Consider the following 16,079-nt stretch of genomic DNA (forward strand, 5'->3'; position numbering starts at 1 on the left):
ATGCCCACCAGATACACTGACGAGGCACACAGTCAAAGGCCTTCTGCAGATCTAAAAAGACCACGGGCAGAGCTCTCCTTTTTTCCCTGTATGCCTCCATCAAAGTCCTGAGGGCGAAAATGGCGTCAATGGTGCCCGATCCTGGCTGAAATCCATATTGAGACTCAGAGACAGTACACTCTCGGCGGAGCCTGAGGTCGATCATGCGCTCGAAGAGCTTCATGGTATGACTCATAAGCTTAATGCCCCTATAACTACCACAATCTTGAACACTGCAATTTCAACTCCCAGAGTCTCGTCCTAAAATGTTGCTCACATTTAAGGAACTGAATGTATTTACCTTCCGAGTTCTTATTACATAATCTGCATTCTGAAATAGAAAGTCTTGTCAATTGTTGAGCACTTTTTTATACTTGTATTTTTTCTATATTTATTGCAAAAGTTTTAAATAAATATTGCTATTTATGAAATACTAGAAGACCCGCGCAAGCTTCGCCCACTTGAACTATACAAATATTTATTAAATATATTTATGAAATTATTTTCAGTTTTCAATAGGATAGGATAAAATATAAGCTAAAATAATAATTAAAAAAAAAAACCGAAAAAGGAGAATAAGTAGAGAAAAGTCTTATTATTAGAAAAAATATCTGAGTAATTAAAGTGAATGAACGAAATAAGTAAAAGTTCCTAAGTAAACATAATTAATGGAAAATATAAATAAAAAAAAAAACTAAACAAAACCAGCTTTATTATCAATATTATCAACGTAAATTAAATATTTAAAAGTATTAAAATTATGGTAACACTAAATATTAGAGGCCGCCGAGGCGCAGCGGCACAAGGGGTGGGTTCGATCCCCACTCGAGGAAACAAAATATTTAAATTTATGCTTTTATTTGTTCCCTTTGGTGTCGAGGCAAACGCGGCGTTGAGTTCCACCACTCAACACTTAATGCCTCGATAGGATCGATAGGTTGGCCCAATAATAATAATAATAATAATACCCCACCACGGGAATTGACCTTGTCGTGGTGGTGGGGCTTACAGGAAGTAGGTACAAACATAAGGCTATAACATCTTGCCAAATTAACTTGATAATTTAGTTATCAAATAACATTTTATAAATGCCAATAACATCCGGGCTAACCCTTCCTAAACTAATAATTCCCAAAAAACCTTTTTTAATGAATAATGGACAATAAAAGTGTGTATAATTTACGGCCGCTTCCCGGGGGTCGCCGGGGCGCACCTGGAGCCGATGCTGGGTGTCTCAGCATGCGGACCATCGGCGACGAGGAGTTGAACAGGCGGGCTCCAGTCGAAGAATATGTTACAGCCGAATCATCATCATGTTCATCTTCACCTACTGCATTTCTCCCATCACCTTCATCTTCACTCTTCATACCATCATCTTCATTATCTCCTGTTTCATCAAATCATTGATCGTGGACGTTGTTCAGAGTCCTTACATGGATAATTTATCTGCATCCGCTGCGGTAAGCTCGCGTACTCGAAAAAAATGGTCAGTTGAGATGAACATATTTATCGTACGCACATACTTCATAGTCACATCATTAGAAACTATAAATACAAATTCTTATCTTACACCATTACATGCAGAGTTTATAAAGAAATTTCCTAATATGCAGGTTTCTAAACAAAGAATAGGCGACCAACGTAGAGCTATTATGCATAGAAATTTACTTACTACACACAAAATCCAAGAAATTAGAGATGAAGTTGGATTATTATCAGAAAAGGAATTACCATCAGGGATTCCTTATCAAGCAATACAAAATCCAACCCAGAGTCAACGTAGAATATGGACGAATGATATAAATGAAACTATAATAAGGTCGTATTATATAATAACTAATTTAGAAAAAAATATGACAGCCTATAGAACACAACTACATAAGGAAGTTATAACAAATTGCCCAAGTATATCCGACGTCTCAGTTCAAAGAATAGCAGATCAAAGAAGAGTTATAGTAAATAATAAATTAATAAAGCCACATCGATTACTAGAAATTAGAAAAGAGGTAGAGTTACTAATTGCCGATAATAATATGTCAACGAAGCAAAATGAAATCGAAACACAAAATACTGCAGAACGTACAAATACATTAGAACCAATCCTACACTCTATGGATATAGAATGTATACACAATACATTTACACAATGATAAACAATGATTTAAGCGAACAACAAACAATAAATTACAATGAAACAAATCGAAGCAAAGTATATCAACTTACAGATGAAGATAAAAATGTCATAGATGCTACGTTTAGTAATTTCTATTCAGATTTTAGTAATACACCACCAACACAACGACCCTTTATACCGAAACAAAAATGTAGTAAAAAGTTTTATGCAATAGTTGACTTTATTAATTTAACAGTATTACCCAAATACCTACAAATTAATATTGATTTTGATACAGTACATACACTTCTGTATTGCTCAGCATTAACGGCAGCAGTTCATAATGGTTCTAAAATTAAACCACATCAAGAACCAATACAAGGAAAACGAGATGTCCCAAGATGGCAAATGCGATTAGAAGAGAGAATTAAAGACCTTAGAGTTAAAATTGGTAGGATTACGGAATACATCAATGGAAACCGAAATCACAGTTTACAAATTCATATTGATAAAATAAAGCTGAACTATAAAATACATACACAACATGAAACTGAAAACGTGCAACTTGTAGAATTCTTAGATACGTTAAAACAAAAACTCAGTGCATTGGCAAACCGACTACGTAGATACACACAAGCAAGACAAAGAAAAGTGCAAAATAAGCAATTCACAGCCAACGAAAAACAGTTTTATAAAAAATTAAGTGAAGGTAATAATAATAATAATCAAAATACAAACAGTAAACCAAATCAAGCTGAGTCACCTACTGCATCTGAACTTTACAACTTCTGGTCGTCAATTTGGTCAGTTCCCGTTAAACATAAAGAAAGTAGTTGGATAGATGAACAAAATCACTTTTGCGAAGACCTACCTCTGATGGAATTTGAAGCAGTAGACGAAAATTTATTAAAATATGTTATCAATAGAACACATAATTGGAAGGCTACTGGGACTGATCGGATTCATAATTACTGGTATAAAAAACTCACTAGTATCCATAAACCCTTACTTACACATATTAATAGCTTCATAAAGTCACCTAATACACTGCCACAGTTTTTAACCCAGGGAATAACGTATTTGCTCGCTAAGGACCAGACTGACATTCGTAATCCCGCTAAATATAGATCAATCACTTGTTTACAGACTTTATACAAAATTATTATCATGTATCACAGAACTTATTTACAAACATATAGACACCAATAGTATATTAGCTGAGCAACAAAAAGGATGCCGACGATATAGTCAAGGCTGTAAAGAACAACTTATCATAGATTTAGTAACTTCCAAGCAAGCTCTCACAAAAAGAAAAAATATTTACACTATGTACATAGACTACAAAAAGGCCTTTGATTCCGTTCCACATTCTTGGCTTCTGTATATATTAAAATTGTACAAAATAAATCCCATCATTATCGAGTTTTTGAAATGTAATATGCAAAAATGGACTACGAAATTAAAAGTAAACAATAATGGTCATACTGTAGAAACTGAACCAATTCCTATACGTAGAGGTATATTTCAAGGGGACTCTCTGAGTCCTCTTTGGTTTTGCCTCTCAATAAATCCATTGTCGGACATGCTTAATAAGAGTAGTTGTATGGCTCGTTGTAGAGTTGAGTTGAGATATAAACCACAGGATTAGCGAGTAAATCGTTTATTACTTAAGTTACAACGTTTAAGTTGGATGCCAATCCGCGGTGAGAGCCGCCCGTCAACTGCGATGTTAATTATACGACTATTAATTTAAATATATTTTGTTCTAATGCGTCCAAAACCAGGTCGCGTCGTCAGCTATATAAAAATCTGTACGTGAACCGTACATGCTCCCGAGACAAGATACAAATGGTGGATGGGCATCCAGTACAGCAAAACATATACAAAAGAAAATACGTTTGAAATAAAGTTTAAAAGAATAAAAGTAAACATTAAAAATAATTAATATGATTTGAATATATTGAAATACATCAAGAAAGAAATCACTTTGACATATCTTCAAAAGTAAATATTTTCGGAAGCTCCAGCGGTGTAGAATGCGTTGTTCGTCTTTCCCGCATTTCGATTTCTTCCTTACACTCTTTCGGTTCCTCGAACAATTGTGTTTCCTTAGCTTTCCTTTCCTTCTCTAGTTTCTTAATCCATCTTTTTATTATGAAATAAAATAGAAACGTAGCGATCGCTCCCAACAGCAAAGAAGTTACTGAGTAAAAGTATATATCGTGAGATGTGAAATTTGAGGTCACGGGCAAAGTTTCTTGCTGCTTTTGATAAGCTACTTGTCGTTCGACTTTTTTAAAATCTGTAGCTGGAATATCTAATTCCGTGATGTTTAACTGCACGGTCTTCCAACTAAGATTAAATATGTTGTTAATAGTGGAGTTTAGAGTAGGAATGGTAATATTTGCATTCATGTTCAATTTGCTTCCCAGATGATTGTACGTAAACAAAGTCGCGTGTTTTATCTGTAGTAAGCATTTAGGCTTCAATACGATGACTCCCGTCCCGTCAATGACCGCCGGCGTAACGTGATCGCCGCATATGACGCGCATCAGCTGTTTGTCGCACAATGTAAATAGCCAGACATTCGGTCTGTGTAGTTTTATCCACGTTTCTTTGCATTTTGTGTCCTCGATGACACACGATAATGACGTTTGTTGACTGAATACTTTCGCTTCACAGGGTGCATCCTTATTTTGTAAGCTGTATACAGGCTGGCTCGCAATACACGTGAATTCATCTTCTCCGTAAGACGTGCAATGCTGTATATCTTGTTCTTTCAGCGTTATATATAAGTTTTTTACCAAGTTAATTGCGATGAAATCTGAGAAGATTTGTACCATTTTTAAGCGACCTTCTCTTAGAAATGGAATAGGTATTATTCGATAGATTCTGTAATTGTCATCACTCAGCAACGGAATGTGCAATTCAAAAAGTAAATAATTATCTGTGATTCGAGCCTTCACATGAATTAACTGGAAAATGGCTTGAAAATCTCGTTGTATATCCTTTATCGGTAAAGATAATCCTTGCGGTAATTTTCCAGATATAATGTTCAGTTGTTCGACCAATTGAGACACGGGAAATAGATGCGTGTCGAGATGACCCTTGTAGATGTCCGCGAGAGCATTCATGAGTAGTTCTTGAATTCGATGTAATTCGGTTAAAATTAAAGATGACGTCACCGCAGCGGAATTGATATCATTTATTGTGTACAATATATGTGCTCTATTTTCAATTTTTGTAATAGCGCTGCAAGTTTGATTCATGTAGGCATTTATTGCTTGGAATTGTTTATCAATAAATTCAGTATTTCTTTTCACTAAGTTATTTTCGGCTTCAATAATAAGTGTTTGATTCTTTATAAGTTGTAATAGGTAATTATCGTTATTTTGTAAGTTTTCAAAGTCAAAGTCAAAGTCAAAATATCTTTATTCCATAAAAATGCTTAACATTCACTTGGACATGTCATAAAAGATAAAAAAAAATGGAAAACAAAATAACCAAAAAAAATGTGCAATTTTGACTTGAAAAAAGCCCGTTCAAATGGTTGAGCTCATGAGAAGATACAGGCAAAGAAACTCATGGCCACTCTTTTTAAATGCCAACATTTGTTATAAATCACAATTAACAATTTTAACTTAGAAATAAAGCAACTCATTTCCAAACATCTTTATCGCGAACATAATCTTTAACAGAGTAATAAGCTTTTTGGCAGAGCCTGTGCTTTACCACTTTTTTAAATTTGTTCAGTGATAAATTAACCACGTCGTTTGGAAGTTTGTTATAAAAGTGTATACTTTGACCTACGAATGAGTGAGACACTTTATGGAGCCTAGAGAAGGGCACAGCAAGCTTATTTTTATTTCTTAAATTATATTGATGGAGGTCACTGTTTTTATTAAATTTATTAATATTCTTATGCACATATACTAAGTTGTCGTAAATATATTGGGAGTGTAGTGTGAGGATGTTAAAGTCTTTAAATTTATTCCTTAGTGACTCCCGTGGACCCATTTTATAGACTGCTCGGACAGCCCGTTTTTGGAGCACAAAAATGGTATCTATGTCAGCGGCACTGCCCCAAAGTAATAGGCCGTAAGACATAATGCTATGAAAATAGCTGAAGTATACTAAACGCGCGGTGTCAACATCGGTCAGTTGACGAATCTTGCGGACAGCATACGCTGCCGAACTAAGTCTACCAGATAAAGTTTCTATATGCGGACCCCATTGTAACTTAGCATCTAATGTTATACCTAAGAAAACAGTTTCATTAACTACTTTAAGTTCCTTATTGTTCATCAAAACCCTGGTTTCTACTTGTTGAACATTCTTAGTAAAGAACCTGATACATTTAGTTTTACTACTATTTAAAAGCAAGTTATTGGCACTAAACCAGTGCAATATCCTAGAAAGAGCATTGTTTACATCGTCAATTTCCAATTGCTGTCTATTAACCTTAAAAACTAAAGATGTATCATCTGCAAACAACACCATTTCACAGATATCTCTCATAAGGTGAGGTAAGTCATTAATGTACAAAAGGAACAAAAACGGACCCAGAATAGAGCCTTGTGGCACCCCCAATGCTACAGGTGACCCGTGTGATAGTTTCCCGTTGACATTTACCTTTTGAATCCTATCACTTAAATAAGAAGTGAGAAGATCCAAAGCAATGCCTCTTATACCATAGTGGTGTAGCTTCCTGATAAGAGTTTTATGCTGCACACAATCAAATGCTTTGGATAAGTCACAAAACACCCCAAAGGCATCACGTGACTCCTCCCAAGCCGCGAATACACTCTCTAATAATTTGACCCCAGCATCAGATGTTGACCTTCCACGAGTGAAACCAAATTGACCTGTGTGCAGTAATTTATTTTTATTAAAATAAGTAAGAAGCTGACTGAGTATCAGCTTTTCAAAAATTTTACTAAACGTAGGTAGTACTGAAATCGGTCTGAAATTTGTGGGGTCTTGCGTACTACCTGATTTAAACAATGGAGTTATTTTACTATATTTCATCAAATCAGGAATAATCAATTTTGAATATCTCTTTCGTATTTTTGAGCAAAATCTGCGTCTAACACCCCAAAAAGTGTTCTTGCTAATTTTCCAACTCCATCGAAATAGCCTCTCTTCTGCCGTGAATGCGATGACAATAACATTGTATTATATTCAAGTAAATGATGCAATTCATGACGTAATTGATTGACGACTGCTTCGCATGGCTTATACTCATGTGATATTCTCTGACAAAGTCTGTCCATCTGGTCAATATGAATGTTAATTTTACTCGAAGCTTCCCAGTATGATGTTAAGTTATAATAAATCAAAAGCGTCCATTCGTCATGTGTTAACTGTAGTTTTCCTGCCTCGTCGAAATACATTGGATGGTTATTTTGTATGAATGTGACCTCAAAGTTATTATTTGTTGGTGCTGAATTTACAATTCCCATTGTAGTTATCATAGTCATAAGGAATAAAGACAATAAATTTGCTTTCTTTATTTTTGTACAAACTCGTTCTCGTTGTTTTTTAAGATTTTCGGTTTGTATTTCTTCTTTGTTACGTAAATTTGTTTGCTGCGGCAATGGTGACAGTTTTGTTATAGGTCGTTTTAGTAACCCCTTTTTAGTTTTAATGGTGACTACTCGGACCCTGTCGTCAGCGCCTTTATGTAGCTCTATAACTCTTCCCATGGCCCATCTTCCAGGAGGTACGTGTTCATCCTTCACCAGCACCAGATTTCCTTTCTCTAAATTTTCTCTAGTTTGTTTCCACTTGCTCCTTACTTGCAGTTGATGTATATATTCATTTGACCAGCGTTTCCATATGTGTAAGTTCATTTGTTCTATCAATCTCCATCTATTTCTTAAGTCAATTTGATTAAGGTTTTCTTCTTCATGTGGTGGAGATAATAAGGAACCACCGATGAGAAAATGACCCGGAGTGAGATATTCCAGGTCTTCCACGTCTTCCGTTAATGGACAAAGCGGGCGTGAATTTAAACAGGCCTCAATTTGAGTTAGTAAGGTATAAAATTGTTCATAAGTCAGCTTCTGCTCTCCTAGAACTCGTTTTAAATGATATTTCATTGATTTAACGGCAGCTTCCCAAAGGCCACCAGCTGCTGGCCAAAAAGGTGCGTTAAAATGCCATTGAATCTTCATGTTACTCATTTCATCATAAAATTCAGATGAACGGAAAGTGTAGGTTCGATCAAATTCTTCTTGAAGTAGTTTAGCAGCTCCTACAAAATTTGTACCATTGTCTGAGTACATCTGTTTTGGTGTACCCCTGCGTGCACACATTCTTTTGAAGGCGGCGAGAAATGCTTGCGTAGTTAAATCCGAAACTAATTCAAGATGTACAGCTTTTGTAACCATGCAAATAAAGATAGCTATGTAGGCTTTGCATGTTTTGACTCCTCTCCCTTTGTTAATCTTCACATCTACGTGCCCGGTGAAATCTACACCCGTGTTTGTAAAAGGTCTCGTTGGAATTACTCTCTCTTTCGGCAAGTCTCCCATAATTTGTTCGTTTCGATGTGTTTTGAAACGATGACATCTTACGCATTGCCGTAATTCTTTCTTTACTGTCCTGTTACCCCCAATAATCCAGTATTTAAGACGTATATAAGCTAAAGTTAGCCGAGCGCCGCCATGAAGAGTATTGCGATGTGCCTCCTGGATAATAATCTCCGTTAATCTTCCTGTAGAGGGAAGAATGATTGGATGCTTTGTTTCAGGAGGTAAATATGCGTTGATAAGGCGCCCTTTGACGCGTAATAACCCCTTTGCATCGAGAAATGGAGTCAACTTCAATAAGTTACTTTTCAACGGTATTATTCTATTCTTCTCCAAGTGTTCAATTTCTTCTCCAAAATATTCCCGTTGCACATTTTTAATAATTATCTCCTCCGCTTCAATAATTTCTGTTGCAGTTAAACACATAATCCTATTTTTATTTTTGTCACAGTCGGCTAAGTTATAATTAAAGTTTATTGACTTCTTGCGAATATGGATATTTATTATTCGTATTATCCAGCCAAGTACTCGAATTACGCGCTTGTAGCTGCTATATTTGTGTAATATAATGTTTACGATTTCACATGTTTTGTAAATCGCCACGCAGCATTTCGTTGAATGTTGGCCATTGTTTGTTAAGTAGGTCATGTCTTGACAATTTTTTATACTATACGTTTTTAACCAGGCTGGCCCTTCCCACCAAAGATTGAATTTCTGAAGTTGTGTTGGGTACAGCCCTCGAGTGGCACAGTCAGCAGGATTTTCTTCCGATTTCACATAACTCCATCGATTAGGTGATATTATATTATTTATTTCGGACACTCTGTTAGCAATATATCGCTCCCATCTGTTAATATCTCCTTGTAGCCACGCTAATACAACCTTTGAATCGCTCCAACAATGTATTTCTAGTCGATGATCGAATAGCGTCTTCTTGACCTTATCTATAAGCTTGGCTAGTAATAAAGCTCCACAAAGCTCCATTCTCGGTAACGATATTTTCTTATTAAGCGGCGCGACTTTTGTTTTTGCAGTAATTATGGTAATAGCGTAGGTATCATTTATTAGTTTCACTCGACCATATATGACGCACGCGTACGCCTTTTCGCTGGCATCGCAAAAACCCAAAATTTCGAGATTTCTATTTGTACATTGCAACCCTCTCGGTATAGAAATTTCACTTATTGATGGGAGGTCTCTTTTTATTGTCTCCCACTCCATAGTTAGTTCAGAGGGTAGAGGTCCATCCCAGTCGATTTTACTGATCCAGATTTTTTGAAACAGTAATTTTGCTTTTATAGTTACCGGTGACAAAAAACCAAGAGGGTCGTAAAGCTTGCTTATCTCACTTAATAAAATACGCTTCGTAAGGTTTTTCTTTTGAGGTAAACTCCAGCTGTAGGTAAAAGTATCGTGAGTTCGATTCCAGTTCATACCTAACATTTTTGTGTTTGAGCTTTGTTCTGGGTTAAAGTTAAAGTTATTTTCTATGCTTTTTTGGTCATCTCGCAAATCTTCCAATATAGTTTTTTCATTGCTTTTCCATTTTCTTAAGTTAAATCCTCCTTTTTTCAGTAATTTAATTAAGTTAAAAATCAGTTGCTTCGCCTCTTCCATATTATTGTGTCCATAGACCAAGTCATCCATATAAAAATAGTTTTGTAAAATTTTTACAGCCTCCGGATAACTATCTTTCTCGTCTACTGCCAGCTGATGTAAAGTTCGCATTGCTAAGTAGGGTGCACTTTTCATTCCATAGGTTACAGTGCATAATTGCCACTCCTGGAGAGGCTGTTCTGGGGAAGATCTCCAAATTATAGTTTGTAAATTTTGTTGTTGTTCCTCTATCCAAATATTACGATACATTTTTTCTATGTCCGCCGTAAAAACATATTTAAAAGTTCTCCAATTAATAAGTAGGGTGAACATATCTTTTTGTAAGTTAGGACCGGAGTACATTAAATCGTTGAGGCTGCTGTTATTCTTCGTTTTATACGATGCGTTAAAAACTACCCTTAATTTTGTAGTGGTGGACTCCGCCCTCAGCACGCCGTGGTGAGGTAAGTAGACTTGACTCTTACTCCTCGTTTCTTCAGTTATAGGTTTCATATGACCCAGTGCAATGTAATCGTTCATAAAGTGTTTATATTCCTTAGATAAGTCGGAATTCCTCATCATTTTTCTTTCGAGTTGTAAAAATTGCGCTTGAGCCTGTGGCCTTGTAGCTCCTAAACACGTGTCATTAGTTAGTTTCATAGGCATCTGAACCACGTATTTTCCGTCGTCCAATCTTCTAGTAGTTGAGTTGTAAAATTCTTCACAGTATTGCTCTTCGTTTGTTAAAGTAGTTGAATGAGTGATTTCTTCAGTTTCCCAAAAACGTGACATATTCTCAAGGTCATTAAGTGTCACACAACAGTTAAAAGTTTTTACATTTCCACATAAAATCCAACCCACTTTAGTTTGTTGAGCCACAGGGAAATCCTTGTCCCCTCGTATGACTCCATTTAATAAAAGTTCTGAATATATGTCGGCACCTAATAGTAAGTCGATCTGGCCCGACATATTGAAGTGTGGATCGGCTAGTTTTAAGTTTTGTATATAATTCCAATTTTCTATTGAAAAAGATGAAGTTGGTAGCTTGTTTATAAGTTTTTTCATAATTAACGTTTGCATGTCGAATTCGTATTCCGAATTAATCGATTTGCATTCTAAGTTAATAGAACCTTTGCAATTACCGGACAATGACCCGATACCTGACACGACGGCGCTCATTTTTCGCCGCGGTAATCTGAGAAGTTGTGCGGCATGCTCCGTAATAAGGCTAACTTGTGAACCTTGATCAAGTAAACCTCTTATGTTGATATAATTTCCATCGATCGTCTTCACTTTTAAAAGTACAGTCGCTAACAAAACTTCTTTTTCCTCATTAGTAATATTGTTCACAGCATGAGATGTAGATGAAGTCGATAGTGATTTATTTACTCGGTGCTCGCTGCTGCTAGGTTGCTGAGGTTCCACATCATGCATGAGAGTGTGATGTGACATATCACATTTTTTGCACCTTTTTTGCGAAAAACATCGCTGTTCTCTATGACTGTACAAACAATTCGAACAAACACGTAAATTGCTTACTGTGTTTTTGCGTGCATTTCCATTCATTGCAAGAAATTTGTCACAGTTCATCAACACATGGTTTCTTTTGCAAAGCGGGCAGATTTTTGTTGTGGCGAAGTTTGTATTTGCCGTCTTTTGAAACTTATTAAAGTACGATGACCTCGGCGTATGATATTTATAATTATTATTGCGATTTGTTGATATATTACTGAAGTATTTATTTGGCGGTGTATATTTATTTGACGATGATTTTTGATGATTACTTCCTTGTAATGCTTCCAAAGCCATAAATTTCGATTCTAAAAAGTTTGTAAATTCTTCTAAATTTGGAAAATCTCTCGGTTTCTTGAGGTCTTTGATGTATTCGTTGTAGGTTGATTTATCCAGCTTTTGCATTAATAAATGAACAATAATCGGATCCCAATTGGTTATATCCAAACCAATATTACTAAGCCCGTTTATACATTCTAGCATGACGTCGTGTAACTTTCTTATGCTGGCCGCGCTTGCTTCTTGTATTGAATTTTGGTTCAATAATGTATTTATGTAAGATGTAAATAAAAGCCTTTTGTTGTCATAGCGATGAGTAAGAATCTCCCAGCAAGATGTGTAGTTTTCAGCACTGATCCCGAGATGTTGAACTAGTTTCTCCGCTTCGCCCTTTAGTTTAGTTTTAAGATGTTGCATTTTTTGAGCTTTAGACAACATGGGATTGTTATGCACGCTTTCGACGTAAAGATCTTTAAATGTTAACCACTGGTTATAGTTACCATAAAAATCCGGTATAATAATTTTCGGTGTAGCCCTTTCGTAGTGTGAGTTGTTCCAGATATTATTTTGCAGCTTCTTACGTAGATTATCGTATATATTTTCTATATTTTCATATTTTTCTTTGTAAGTTGAATCTTCATCCCTTGATATATAGTCGAGTTCCCAGTTAGTTTTTTCGATTTGATCCCATTTTATTTTCAAAATGTTTAAGTTATCTTCCAGTTCCCATTTTTCCCTCATTGCATCACAGTTAATTTTCCCCACAGTCCGCTCGAAAGCTCGAAAGTTACAGAATTGTTGCCGTAAAAGATCTTGTTGTTTTTCAGTTGACTCGTTGGTTTCCCGCGGAGATGCGTGAAATTTAATATCTTCGAAATAAAATTTCGACTTGCTCTCTTTGCTCTTTTCAGGTGACGCCGAAGGAGTATTTTGAACCTTACTTGTAGATGCCGATGGTAGCTCCGACTTTCTCTTCAGTATGTCTTGCAAAATATCTTCGTACATCCTCTTCGTTTTGTTGAAAACATCATCGTTGAAGTATTGAATATCCGTTGTTTCACTTTTTTCCAGTAGCTGATGATTGTATACAAATTTCTCCCAGTTTGAGTTCAGACGAGAAAGACGATCTTCTAAGTAAGCCAAAGTCTTCCTGCTTGCACTATCTTTCTTATAGTTGTTGTTTATTTGTTTCAGTTCTCCAAAAATAATTTCTTGGCGGCTAATGATATCCTGGACGTTCTGAGCCATTGTTGTTTGCAGTTGTAGATAAGTTATAAAGTATTAAGTTAAGTTTGTTGTTGATACCGTAGAACTGTTTCGTCACAGTGTCGTTAGTTCAGTTTAATCCCGAAATTTTTCGCAGATCTTGATTTCACGAAGGTCTCCTTTTCACCTTATTTTATAAGCTCGAAGGATTAATTTCGCGATTTTGAAGCTTGAAGGACCAAATTCCGAGATCTTGTAGCTCGAAGGACCAAACTTCGGGATTTCGTAGCTCGAAGGACCAAATTTATGTATGGCTCGTTGTAGAGTTGAGTTGAGATATAAACCACAGGATTAGCGAGTAAATCGTTTATTACTTAAGTTACAACGTTTAAGTTGGATGCCAATCCGCGGTGAGAGCCGCCCGTCAACTGCGATGTTAATTATACGACTATTAATTTAAATATATTTTGTTCTAATGCGTCCAAAACCAGGTCGCGTCGTCAGCTATATAAAAATCTGTACGTGAACCGTACAGTAGTAAAGGCTACAACATTAAGCAAACCAACACACAGTACACATTGTCACACCTCATCTATATGGACGATATAAAACTTTATGCATCAAACCTTAAAGATATAAAAAAGTTAGCAGATATTACAGAAATGTTTTCAATAGATATCAAAATGGAATTAGGAATAGATAAGTGCAAAATGCAATCAATACGACGTGGAAAGAAAGAGAATAAAACATATGAGTTAAAAACAGGAGAAAAAATTGAAGATATAGATAATGATAATGGATATAGATATTTAGGATACCAACAAACTAGACAAATACATCAAAAAGAAACTAAAATAGAAATAAATCAAAAATTTAAACAAAGACTAACTGCGATTTTGAAAACAAATCTTAATTCTCGAAATACAATTAAAGCCGTAAACACATTCGTAGTCCCAATACCTACCTATTCATTTGGTATTATACGATGGTCCCAATCAGAGCTTCAAAAGTTACAACGCACAATCAATACGCAAATGACTAAATTTAGAAAGCATCATCCACGTTCTTGCATTCAAAGATTAACAGCACCTAAACATGAAGGAGGAAGAGGTCTAATAGACATTAAGAACTTACATAATAAACAAATAACGTCACTTAGAAAATTCTTTCACGATCGTGCACAAATATCCGCATTTCATAAAGCAGTTGTACAATCTGATTGTAATTATACTCCTTTAAATTTACAAAATAAACAAAAACAACAAAATGAAAAAATTACCACTTTAGAGCAGAAACTTAATGTATGGCAAGCAAAATCCCTTCACGGAAGACACCGCAATGATCTTCTTAACCCAAACGTTGACAAAATTGCGTCTAACGCGTGGTTAAAGAAAGGCGAATTATTTCCGGAAACGGATGGATTTATGTTAGCCATACAGGACCAAATAATAGAAACGCGTAACTACAAAAAACACATTATTCATAACACCCAGATGGATCTATGTAGACACTGTCACAGCGCCAGTGAAACAATACAGCACATAACAGGTGCTTGTAAATCTATTGCACAGACGGATTACAAGCACCGGCATGACCAAGTGGCATGCATTGTACATCAATATTTAGCCAAAAACCTTGATCTAATAAGCGAAACTGTCCCATATTATAAATATAAACCACAATCAGTAATAGATACAGCCGAATATAAACTATATTGGGATAGAACAATAATTACAGATCGAACAGTTCACCATAATCGTCCGGATATAACATTACATATTAAAAAGCTCAAAACAATTTACCTCATAGACATTGCAATTCCAAACACTCATAACCTTTCATCTACGTTTACAGAAAAAATAACAAAATACACAGATTTATCCATAGAACTGAAATCACAATGGCAAGTGAACACAGTTAAAACGGTCCCTATCATACTTTCATCTACAGGTGTCATACCAATCACATTACACTCTTGCCTTAAGCAACTTAACGTTCATCCTCTACTTTACATTCAATTACAAAAAGCAGTAATTCTCAACACGTGCCGTATTGTTAGAAATTTTTTATCATACCAATAATCATTTCATATGAAGTTACCTAATGTTTGACAAAAGTCCGCATTAGGAAGAGGATCCCCAGAAATGGGAGAAATATTAAATTTCTTTAAATAATAATAATAATAATAACCCAGGGGACCACCTTGACGTGGTGGGGGGGCTTAAGGGAACTGGTGCTGTAATCAAGTCTGAACACCTAGACAATAACATAAAGCTATGAGCTTTTAAGAACCATTAACATCTTGGTAAAACTTCCCAATGAACGGTCCCAATTGTGAAAATGGAATTACGAAGTAAAGTTAAACGTTTAATGCCGCTTCCCGGGGGTGATCACCGGGGCGCACCTGGAGCCGACGCTGGGTGCCACAGTATGCGAACCGTCGGTGGTAAGGGGATTAGCAGACGGATCCTTACCGGGAATGTACCCGAAGAAGTCACGTCTAGCCACACTTCTATAAATCCGACCCACGAGCCTTCGACTCCTCTAGCTTTGGATGTTTCGATGGTAGCTTCGGCAATGAGACCAGAGACCACCAAAGCTGGTAAACCACGTGTGCGCATGAAATGGGACAAGGAAATCAACATATTCATAATGCGTACATAATACCTCAAAATAACAAATTTAGAAACAGATTTAACCCAGTACCGTCAAAAACTGCATCACCATTTCACCACCTAATTCTTAAATACTCACGTTACTGAACAACGATTGTCAGATCAGCTTAGAGCCATAATTAGGAA

General features: G+C 36.0%; 3 protein-coding genes across 3 annotated transcripts; 1 reads left to right on the plus strand and 2 right to left on the minus strand.

Annotated features, from left to right (window-relative positions):
- Positions 1–3,778: 3,778 nt before the first annotated feature.
- LOC146530579 (uncharacterized) lies at positions 3,779–5,552 on the minus strand. Its single transcript, XM_085200611.1, has one exon. It carries the CDS (start codon positions 5,419–5,421, stop codon positions 4,135–4,137), a length of 1,287 nt encoding a protein of 428 aa, XP_085056737.1. The 5' UTR covers positions 5,422–5,552; the 3' UTR covers positions 3,779–4,134.
- A 1,642-nt stretch (positions 5,553–7,194) lies between these two features.
- LOC146530580 (uncharacterized) lies at positions 7,195–13,320 on the minus strand. Its single transcript, XM_085200768.1, has one exon. The coding sequence runs from the start codon at positions 13,318–13,320 to the stop codon at positions 7,195–7,197; it is 6,126 nt and encodes a 2,041-aa protein (XP_085056894.1).
- A 554-nt stretch (positions 13,321–13,874) lies between these two features.
- On the plus strand, positions 13,875–15,359 carry LOC146530581 (uncharacterized). The gene has a single exon (XM_085200769.1). It carries the CDS (start codon positions 13,875–13,877, stop codon positions 15,357–15,359), a length of 1,485 nt encoding a protein of 494 aa, XP_085056895.1.
- Positions 15,360–16,079: the final 720 nt, after the last annotated feature.

The sequence above is a fragment of the Heliconius melpomene genome, chromosome 17 (genome assembly GCF_056956725.1).
Source record: "Heliconius melpomene rosina isolate 202511_hmr_F chromosome 17, ASM5695672v1, whole genome shotgun sequence".
Lineage (NCBI taxonomy): Eukaryota > Metazoa > Arthropoda > Insecta > Lepidoptera > Nymphalidae > Heliconius > Heliconius melpomene.